General features: G+C 37.7%; 1 protein-coding gene across 1 annotated transcript; it reads right to left on the bottom strand.

The window, feature by feature from the left end:
* Nucleotides 1-1,191: 1,191 nt before the first annotated feature.
* Nucleotides 1,192-10,569, bottom strand: SLN (sarcolipin). Its single transcript, XM_070943938.1, has 2 exons — nucleotides 10,482-10,569; nucleotides 1,192-2,306 (listed from the first exon to the last, which is right to left on the bottom strand). Exon 2 carries the CDS (start codon nucleotides 2,203-2,205, stop codon nucleotides 2,110-2,112), a length of 96 nt encoding a protein of 31 aa, XP_070800039.1. The 5' UTR covers nucleotides 2,206-2,306; nucleotides 10,482-10,569; the 3' UTR covers nucleotides 1,192-2,109.
* Nucleotides 10,570-11,761: the final 1,192 nt, after the last annotated feature.

Below are 11,761 nucleotides of genomic sequence, written 5' to 3'. Positions count from 1 at the left end.
TAAAAGAGGATAAGAAAATGATATTTTAAAAGAAGCTTAAGTTTGTATTTCTTGAAACGCCCCGTTTCTTTTCACCATTAGAAAGCAAAGAAAAAAAATTAGCTAGAGGAAAAATAGTATTTCTGCTTGTCATTAGCTTTTTTGGTTAAGCCTAAAGTGTCCTATGACTGTCTGTCTCATGGGATGGGGTTTCCCCTGGCTTCTGAGATGTGTGTCAAGCAGCTGAGTCATATTTTCTGCTTGCCTTTAAACATGGCCTTTGAATCAATGAGAAGTATCTCTCAAGCACTCTCCACGGCTCCATACTTGAGCGAACGGGAGAAATCTAGCCCAACAGCTGCTGAAGTACTAAAGCATTGGTTTCATATGTATATTCCCAAGAGGTGGGGGAGTATTTTTAAGTTGGGGTGGAGATCTGTGAATATGTGATGACACACGTATTCAAGTGGGATAGATACCAGGAGAGGCATGATATCTAAAACTGGGATGCCTCTGTATTCAGTGGTAGGAAATTCACAGCTGTGAAAAAATAATAAATTACTTGTTCTCTGTATGGTGCTTCTATTGTGTCAGCAACTAGCCCCAAAGTGGAAGAGAAATTTGCAAATTAGTGCAATAGTTGTTGCTTCTTTTGATTGAAGATGCTAAATGTCAAGGCTATGTATAATCTCTCTTTTAGCATAAGTCAACTTCGTTGACCAGCTTCTAAGGTTACCTTGCTGGAATGGAAGGTGTGGTATGCACTAATGCTTGGCAATGTGTATGCGATAAGAAGCCTGAGAGGATGCAATGGGTCCTCTAACGGTAGGGGTAGAAGTGGAGTTAGTGACCTGCAAGTTCCAGGATCACATACAGCTCTGAAAGTTTTGGATGAGACCCCCTCAAGACTTAAAAACTACATTATCCAATGTGACAAAAGCAGGAAAATGGTGACGTATTTGAGGGTGAATGGTACGCATCATATTTCTTTTATGTTTCAGTTAGGGTACTAAAAGATGAAGTCCATTTCTGGACAACAGGAGAAATGAGAAATCTAGTCTGGTCTAGAAAAAAAGTCTACAGGGAATTCAACCTAATGCCCATTTATCTGTGGATAAAGTCTCAATGAATGTAATGAGATTTCTTCCAGAATTAAGTCCCAAGGGGAAAAACCTCTGAGAAGATATATACAGTATATTTATTTGATATATTTCTGTGCATAATTAAGAAACTAGATTGTAAGTTAAATGGGTTCAACACATCATATTAAGCCATATGACCGTCTTCTGCCTTTGTAAGATCCTTTCTCCAGATCCTATTCTGGGACTCTACAATTGCAAGGTTTTTATGTTTATGTATTTATGTTCTGGGGGGAAAGTGACATAGCTCATTGATATGCATGGTTGAAGGCTTCAGATTCATGGTACCTCCAGGCATAGTACCTCCAGACATTTAAGATTCATGTTTCAACCTGTTGTCCTATCAAAACTCTGTGTCTTGATCCATTCCTGATCTAGGTGTATCGGTAATATTGGTGTTTTATCAAATTCCTGCTTTTATATACTGCTGAATTAGAATGCATACAACAATATTTAAAGATCTGAATTTAGTGTTCTTGCAATACAATAACATTCTGTTATCCTGTAAGAAAAGGCTTGCTTACAAAGGCAACATCAAGGAGACAATTAAAAAGAACAGGAAGCGCATCAAATGTTATTTTTTATCCAAATGATAACAATGGTAGAGCAGCATATGTCCACTAATTGATTACATAAAACTGAAACAATGAAGCCTTCAGGAGTGTCGAAGTCACGATAAGCTAATGTATTAATGAGTTGTCATGTTTGCAGTTACTATCGTGATTCTAAGTGAGATACACCCATCATTTACAAAAAGAAATTCAGCTAAAAGAGCGTTTATGCCGTGCTTTGAAGAGAAATTAATGTACACCTTCTTAAATCCAGCTGAATTGTTAGATACATATAAATGAGGTATTTTGATTTTTTAAAAAATGCATTACATTTTTTTCTACATTAAAACTTGGAGCACACCGAGAAGCACTTCTGAGGAGTAGCATCCTCATCCTTCACCAGAAGCAGATCCTTCCATGATTCCAGGAGTATGAGTCTTTCAGTCTTGATAAGACTTCACCAGAAGCCACATGAGCAGTACTGTTATCAGAACTATCATAAAGTTGAGGAAAAGCTCTTGCGTGGATCTATCCATGGTCAGGAAGAATCAACGTAAAGGAGAAACTTCGTCTGTGGGGGTGAACAGGATATGGAAGCGCTTGTTTCCCTTTGTCCTTGTGACCACCTTGTCCTCACCTAAAGAACAAGAAAGATCCCAACAAAACTAGAGGTGTGAGTATCACAAGCATTCTCCAGGCCTATTTATAATACAACTAGCATAAGTAAATGTTATTTCTATTGCTAACCTTTATGCAAGCAAGAGATATTAAAAAAGGCCGAAGATATCTCCAACAGCTTATCACCTTCTTCAGTTTCTATCCAGCCACAAGCCTTCTTGTCGACATCACCCAACCGCCTCAACACACATGGCCTTCGTGAGAATGCTATTTAGATTTCCAATTATTTTTTGTTTTTTATGGTTTTGTACATGTATCTTGGAGCAAAGTTATTAGTTATTACATTCTTATCACATTAAAATGAAAGGGAAGCACAGGCTTCCTTCCATGCATTTTGAAACTCATCTTCAGCTGTTTCAAAAGTATATCATGGTTAATGCCTTGTGCTTATCCAAATACTAGAACATACGTGTATCTGTGTGTCTGTGTGTCTATGCATGCCTTCAATTCTTTTTTTTTTTTTTTAAATTTGATTTTATTATAACATATAGTAATACAATCGGTACATACACACACGTGTATCTGTGTGTCTGTGTGTCTATGCATGCCTTCAATTCATTGTTGACTCTCGACGACTGCCTGGATAAGTAGCAACAGTTTTCTTGGCAAGATTTCAGAAATAGTTTGCCATTTTCTTCTTCTACAGCTGAGAGAGTGACTGGGCCAAATCACTAAGCTGGCTTTGTGCCTAAAATGAGACTAGAACTCATAGTCCTCTCCTGGTTTCCAGCTGGGTGCCCTAACCATTGTATGAAACTGGTTCTCAACAAGCAAATACTAGAATTAGTTTGCCTTTAATGTGATTTCTATTGAGATGTGGAGATGCCCACTTTCCACTTGAATCCTGATTTTGTACTATGGTGTGAGTTTCTTTCTTGGAAGAAAATCATTGAAATTTGGTAATATTTTGGATATGTGTATTGTTAGTCTGTTTTACTGGAACTCAAGATCTAGAAATATCTACCCTAATGTAAAAGACAAGTTTTTATTAGATGCTCGACTCTAGGAATTCTGTTCTGAAGATGAAAATTGTGTAGTTTTTGGGTGTGATAGTCTATTGCTGGTTACAATTCTATTCTATTTCACATTTACCCATATATCTACTCTTGATTTTGATCTATTTTTTGATCCATCCTTGAGGTAGAAAGATCCAGGAATGGTGGGATATTGGTTTCTCCCTTACACAATACATCTAAAACTTGGAAGAATTTTTTTTATATGAATAAAAATATTTAAATATTATGCAAAAGATAGGCAAGAAAGGCACCTGTTTCATGGCACTATTTGTTCAACAACTATTTTAACATTAATGTTAAAATTAATTTACAATTAATTACTTAATTGTATTGAAGATTACATATTGTATGCAATATTTAATATATTTCAATAGTTGTCAGTAATAGCCTTTCAGGACAAAAGGTTATCATAAATGGTTTAACAATAGATTTTAAGCATCTCTTTTCTTCCGCTGTTTCTAACCAAATATTGCCAAATACTAATAGGGTTTCCCTCCCCCTCCTCCCCATTTTATTGGCAGGTTTGTCCAAGATCATTTGTAAAATATCAATTTGACCATTGATATTGTTTAACAGCAGCTTGGAATACCTAACCCATTTTGGAATTAGAATTCTATAATGGGCTTGTACCTCATATGAAAGTTGGATTTCTCTTAACATAAAATCTTACTATTCTTGTATCTTCAGTGATAAGCTAAATGAGAATAGATCTTCAGCACTTTGGATAGAAATTCTGTTATCCCTAATCTCATTATCTGATTTATATAGTGCTGATTATTGTAGTTGATATTTATATATGGGTTAGATTTTAACAACTATCTGCAATTTTTTCCATGCAGTATATTTCTTTAAAACCTATGAAATATTGAGCATTCTCACCTAATTCCATGTTACCTGTAAATTCTCTATTTATTTCGTGTTTAACTGCCCTTTCTTGCCTCTTTTTTCCTTTCTCAAAAATGTTTCATAAAAACATAATTAAATTGAAATACCTAATTGACCTTGGATAACTTCAAACACCAAGGCAGTGACAAATCTAATGAATGACAGACCAGCAGAAAATCTAATAGACTGAGTGGTTGAAAACCATTTCTGTATTGTTGCCAAGAAAACAACATGGACGTCAATCTCATTTCATATTTTCTTATTGCCCTACTGAACTGCTTTTGAAATGAGAGACATTACATCAAATTGATGAAATTTCAAACAAGAAATCAAGTGAACCATGTAGAAAGACTTGTCCAGCCTCTTCCTTGAGATTAGAAAGATGACAAGGCATGTCATAATCCAATGCCACATATTTCCTCAGTTTTGACATTTTTTAGAACAAAATGGGATCCAACTACATGTAAATATTTGCCAAACGAAAAGACAGAGATATCTTAGGTAATGAAATTGATAACTCAAAGGTTTAACATACTTAAGATCCACAATGCATCACCTTTAGTACTTTGTTGATGTGGTAGCAAAGTGTTACTATCAATACTTGCAATTTTCCTGAGACATTTTGGAAAATAGAGGAGACAACACAAGGAAGAGGATGTCAATCTATTATCCAAAGCACCTGAAGGCAGGACAAGAAGCAAAGGATGGAAGCTAATCAAGGAGAGAAGCAACCTAGAACTAAGAAGAAATTTCCTGACAGACCAATTAATCAGTAGAACAACTTGCCTCCAGAAATTGTGGTTGCTCCAACACTGGAGGTTTTTAAGAAGATGTTGGATAACCATTTGTCTGAAACGATGTAGGGCAGTGATGGCTAACCTTTTTGCCATTGCATGCCAGGAGGGGAGGCAGGGGAGGTTCACGCGCATGCGTGCCCACACCCATAATTCTATGCACCCCACCCTGCACATGCGTGCGCAACTCCCCCTCCCCCCCTCTCCTGGCACGCAATGGCCCAGTAGGCCCGTTTTTCTTTCTCACCTGGCTCCAGATCCTCTCTATGCATCTGGGAAGGGCAAAAACAGCCTTCCCCACCCCCTCAGAGGCCCTCCGGAGGCCTGAAACAGCCCATTTCCCAACTGCCGGTTGGACAGGAAGTGACATTTTTTGCTGTCTCCAGCCTCCAGAGACTCCTAGCGAGCTGAGCTGGCATGCCCAATGATATGGCTAGGGGGGCCACCTGTGGCATGCGTGCCATAGGTTCGCCATCATAGATATAGGGTTTCCTATAGGGTTTCCTGTGGTAGGTTGGATTAGAAGACCTTCAAGGTCCCTTTCAACTCTGTCATTCTATTATTATGTTAATTCCGGCACACAGGAAAAAGTTGCAAGTATCTCTCCATAAGGTTGGACCTACCATCTCCAAACTGTTGCCCATTGTATTAATGGATTTTGACTCTCAGATTTCCCAGTCAATAGGATGTCTCTATGATAAACAGGGTGATTAAAAAGGTAGTAGTATCAAATGTATTGTGATGGGATCTGATCTGAACAAATGAACCCTATATAGACATTACCAAGCTGAAATTACCTAGACATCTAATCCATGTGTGTGCATAGCCAGGGCTATAAATGGTTTGCACTGGAGTAATTAAAAGTATTTCTTAGTCACCCTCTATCTAGAGGACTCCAGGGCAGTGGGGGTGGGGGCGCCCAGATAAAACTGTGCGCACACAAATAGAATATAATAAAACCAATATGCAAGCATAACAGAACACAAAACATCAATCCAAAACAGTAATTCAGATAACGATACTGAAAATAAGGATACTGAAGCTGAGCATCTAGGGACACTGAGAAGTTATCGATTGAGTTTTTATTCTTTATTGTAAGAGGAGAGATAAATCTGAAGATTAACATTTCTTTCCCTCCTTGCTTTTCTGCAAGGCCAGTACTTTTCAAGGGTGTGAATCCAGCACTAGAAAGTTCAAGGTTCATACAAAATGAAACTAGAATCCATTACCAAGCCGTCGAGCAACGCTATTAGAAAATATAGTAGCCTTCTTCCATTGAAGCAAATGAGCTTTATAATAAAACAATGTGTGGCATTAGAGAAGGGGACTTCACTTCTGCGTAGAAGTCTTCACTATTGCGTCATCCCTTTTCCCGCACAAATCCCTCCCCATCAATCTCAACCCAGATTGAGGGGACAATAAACTGACTTTGATAAATATACAAAAGTATGACGGCTATTGCTTAACGCATTGTAAGCCACCCTGAGTCTCCAGAGAAGGGTGGCATATAAATCAAATTTTTTTAAAAAAATGAACCAGATTCCCGCTTTTGCAAAGCTGATCTTTGGAATTGCCTGACCTGGGCAGCATACATGCTTCTTGGAACTGCAATTAAACATGTTCAAATAGTATTTTATGGATTGATTGAAAGCAGGGTGTTCGCATGGCATGCAAAACCCTGCCCTGTTAACAAAATCTAGTGGTTGAATTCACATGACACTTTAGTTCTCCAACAAATAAATCATAACAAATAAACCAAAAGCTCATGTGATCTCTTGAGAACAACAGAACTGCATATAATTTCAGTGCATCACAACAGCTGTGTGGGAATGCAAAACTCTCATGAGATTTAAGATTTACTGAGATCTGGGCCATTTTTTTTTCCTCCTCAGATGTGGAAGTTACAGACACTCAGATTAATTAAATTGGAGAGAATGAGAGCATATATTATGGAAGGTCTCCTTCCAAGGAAACCAACAGGATGTTTCTAATAAGACCACAATTCAGTTCCTAACTGCTTGAATACAAAGGGCCTTATTTTTGAGCAAGCATGCACACCAGTGGTGGGTTGCTCCTAGTTCTATCCGGTTCTTCCAAACTGGTAGTAAAAGCGGTGGGAGGCTCCGTCCACCCGCCTGGATGTCATAATGAATGATCTGCGCATGCGCAGAAGCGCGCAAGCCCATTGCGAACCGGTAGTAAAGGTAAGTAGAACCCGCCCCTGATGCACACGTTTCTACTGGAAGTATTAGACTGCATCCTAATGTTCACTTCCCTAAGAATAAGTCTAATTGCACTTAAATAGAACTTATTCTTAACAGCAATAGCAATAGCATTTAGACTTATATGCCACTTTACAGTGCTTTACAGTCCTCTCTAAGCAGTTTAGAGAGTCAGCCTATTGCCCCCAACAATTTGGGTCCTCATTTTACCAACCTCGGAAGGATGGAAGGCTGAGTCAACCTTGAGCCTGGTGAGATTCAAACTGCCAAATTGCAGACAGCCGGCAGTCAGCAGAATTAGCCTGCAGTACTGCATTCTAACCACTGCGCCACTGTGGCTTATGCAAATGCATAAAGGATAGCGCTACTTTTAAAAGCCTATCAAGTGATAAACAGACATTTCATAAGACAAGAAAAGATTTTCATCCCATAATCACTTTCCTTAGCAACTGTATAGATCTGGGTTTGGGTTTATGATCTTGACCACAAATGTTAATGAATATGCAGATGCAGATCCAGTTCAAGTCTGCAGATGCTGGAGACTTACATATCTGAAGTTAATTTCTTTTAAAAAGTGTCAAAGCCATGAAGGTACTGCACTGAAATCTTAAAGTCAATCTTCCCCTATCTGATATCCTCCAAAGAAGTGAGAACAGACAATGTTCAGAATATCGGCAATGTCATGGCTAGGAATCCAGGATTCCTGGACTACCTTGGAAAGGTCCTGCCAGGTATAGGTAGAAGTCCTCTCTCCTTCCCTTTCTTCCTTCATAGGCCTTCCTTCCTTCCTTCCTTCCTTCCTTCCTTCCTTCCTTCCTTCCTTCCTTCCTTCCTTCCTAGGGAAGGACAACTGGGGAGATTGAATAGTCTTCAAAGACTACGCTTCCATCCACTGCACTATTGACATGAACCAAAATATAACCATAATTCCCAAATGAAAAAAAAGAGAGAGAAGTAATTCTGATCCTTCCCTACATTGATCAAATTGCTGCCGTGATCCCAGTAACCCTCTCAGAATGTAGAATGAAATGGATAATAATCCCAGCCTGCTCTTGATGTAAGAGAATTCCATGCATATTGGGTTTTTTCCAAGCATCTTGGTCTTAAGAACTCTGCTCAGTTAATAACAGAAACTGATGCTGGAAAAAGCCAGCAGTCTTGCAACAAGATAGCCTTTAAATTAGAGGATCTTTGTTGGTTCTCTTACCTACAGTGCTGATTTAATCATCTTATGTCAGTTTTGCTTTAAGGTACAGTTAAATTCTAGGTGATCGAATGGTAGCCTTACTTTCCATATTTTTTTTGGTCCAAATTTGCAGCACACACTAAGCTTTTTAGGTATATAAGACAGTGAATATTTTATATGCATAGAAGTGTCTGCAAAGGACTTTAATCAAGGCAAAATAGGCAGCATTAAATTTCATGCCATTGTTCATATAGATTTCTTGATTGGATGTAAATTAGTGCAGTGATTGCATTCTCCCTTTTGACTCCCTTCATAAATCTGTGTTAGAAATCTATCTTGGAAAGAACTGTCATTTCCATTATTTGGAAAAGTTGCAATCTTTCATGTAGTTAAGAAACTAATTTTATATTCTTTCTCCCTCCCTCTCCTTTGCCCTTTTTGTGATATGCTTTCTGCGCCATATAAAGACATATAAAAGAATAATTCTTAAAAATAGCATAGCTATTATTCAAGATTCACTAACTGATTAATACCCTGTCAATACATAGCATTCCCAGTGTGGTACTTTCCTGATATTTGAGGATCACAGTTCCAGATTTATTTATTATTTTTTGAATTTATGTATTATATTTATTTAATACATTTATTATTTGCATGCAGCACTACAGCTCTATATCTGCAGGAAGAAAAAAAAATCCATAGTGCCATATTTTAAAAAAACAGGTTTAAGAGAAACTTGTTAGATAGTCTGCAATTCTGTGAATGTTTTTTCCATACTTTTTTGCCCTAATAGTAGTTTAGTCCATTTATTTTCGGAACTAAAGAATATTAAGAGGTTTTACAAGAACATCTTATAAAGTAACCTGAGCATCAAATACTTTCATTTTGTTAGGTGATATTGAATTTGATTTCTGTATTTAAATTTTCAAATTTTCTACATGATCCATAAATGAAAAGACTAAGTTCCACCGAATTCCTACACTAATTTTACAGGGGCTGATAGCAATAGCACTGAGATGTATATATCGCTTCATAGTGTTTTTATAGCCCTTTCTAAGGGGTCCATGATCCATTTATCCAGGAAAGGATACACAGCTAAGGTATCTGCCAGCTACAGGTTAACTTGACAAAATATTATAATAGGCTGTTTTATGTTAATACTATTAAGTGGGGAGCAAAACACAAAACTGTAAACATAGTAAACATTTGAAAAGCATAACGTCCATAGTAATGCTTGAGACTCTCATACGGGACATCACTGACTAATGTTTGGAAGCTGAGCCATGGCAACTGGACCTCTTTTCTTGTTGGTTCAAAATATTTCATTCTTCAATCCAAGTAGCATGTTGGTTGGTTTTCCCCCTGACCAATTTGCTCAGACTGAAGAAGCTACTTGGATAAGGAGCCAAACATTTAGAACCAACAAGACAAGAAGTTCAGACATCTCTACCTGGACAGACTCAACTTCCAGACATCTCTACTTGGATGTTGAGAATATTTACTGACTTAACCCTAGCTAATGTTTTCTCTTCTACAAAAGTCTTGAGTTGAGAGATGGTAGCTTGCCTAAAGCTCCTGAGTTGGTCCCCCAACAAGCTAAGTTTGCATTCATATTCTTCAGACATTCAGATTATTATTCAGCTTCTATGTTAAATTAGTTCTGTGAAAGGTAAACCTGCCTGGCCTTGCAATAGCAGAATTCTAGTGACCTTGTCTCATCAGATCCAATCAGTGGTCCTGATCGATCCAGCTTCCCTGTATCCAAATATATCCAACCTCCATTTCAAATATATATATATGAATAATCCTATGTCCTTATTACCAAGCATTATGTCCAATGATTAGTAATAGTACCTTAATAAGAAACAAAGAATGCCAATACTATATACATCATGAAAAGTTTTCTGGCTACACAAATACAATGGGAAAGCCAGAAGTTCCTATAGCTTTAAACCTCAGGGATGTTAGTTTTCTTTTTTTCTTTGAAGAAGAAATAAGATCTAGGCATATCAAATGCATCTATTGCTCTACCTGCAGAAGGTGGATGGAGCACCAGAGTGTGATGCCCAGAACCTCTCAGCTTCTTCTCATCGTCCAGTGCTGTCTGGGTAAGAATTCTTCTGCTGGAACTAAAGTAGTCTGAGGGAGGAGAGCATTGGCAACATAAGCAGTGATGTCACAGGCTTCCTATTTAAGTGGGGTTAAGCTGATGAGCAGAATTCAGTTGAGGTTATTTAGGTATCGGGGGTGAGAAGGCGAGAATATGTTTAGATTTTCATATTTTCAGATCCTGTTCTGATTTGGTTATAAGAATGTCAAGAATTCTGAATCGGGGAGGATAGCTCTCTCTATATTTTTTCCCAGAAAGTTGATTCTGCTTCAAAGCATCCAGTACATATTGACCCGCAAAGCAACCAGAAAAAGAGACAGGGAGAAAGAGAGACAGAATTCCAGGTTGCCTGGAATTCTCAATATTCTTTAGGCTCAAGAAGTCTTAATCTTTTGACAAACGAGCTTCCAAATTCCAGGTTCTGTGCAGATTATTTGACAAGCACAACCACCTGTTCCTGTCCCGTCCCACATTCTTATTATAGTAATCACTTCGCTTCTCATATTCCTATAGGATGAGTCCAAGGAAGAAAGAACAGCAGGTGCCAATCCTTCTTTGTATTACAAGATGAAGTAACTAGCTAAACTGTTCTAAACTGAAGACCAAGGGATTCCAATTTTCAGTCTGAACCAATGTCATGTGGTCTTAGTTATTCATAAGTTTACCCTATGCTTTCATCTCCTCATTCATTTTCTCAAGAGGTTTTTTGGAATATAAATTCATTCATAAATATACTTTATGTTTATATATACTTTATTGGCCAATCACACTTGGCCAATAAAGAACATTCTATTTTATATTCTTTGGTGTTAAATACCTAATAACAAGCCTTCTGGTGGGACTCCCATTGGCAATTTTGGCAAGCTATAAATTATTAATTTATATTGATATTAGTTGTATTGCATTTATGTTTCAACTTCTCAAGAATCTCTCTGGCTACCAATATGCACAGAGTTCCTTGCAGAAGACAGGGTTTTCAAGAGACTGTTCATAAAAGAGGAGGTGAATGACTATCAAATCTGCCATCCAGAGTTTGGCCATTGAGCGTTGATAATGTTACTTAGTTGGGTAATGAAACATCTGCAAGAAAGCAATCAAGCTCAGAAAGCTTCAAGGACCTTACATATAGACCACTCTCTGAAATGGAGTGAAATCCTGAAAGAGTAACTTTAAAATTTCCTTAACCGATTTAACAAATATT

This window comes from Pituophis catenifer, unplaced genomic scaffold, assembly GCF_029215685.1.
Source record: "Pituophis catenifer annectens isolate HBS135680 unplaced genomic scaffold, rPitCat1.0.hap2 SCAF_4, whole genome shotgun sequence".
NCBI classification, from domain to species: Eukaryota; Metazoa; Chordata; class Lepidosauria; order Squamata; family Colubridae; genus Pituophis; species Pituophis catenifer.
The sequence above is the reverse complement of the archived record's forward strand: the minus strand, read 5'-3'. Positions and strand labels throughout refer to the sequence as shown.

Excerpts from the sequence above, each read along its gene's own strand:
- SLN (XM_070943938.1), bottom strand. The coding sequence starts at position 2,205 with ATGGATAGATCCACGCAAGAGCTTTTCCTCAACTTTATGATAGTTCTG.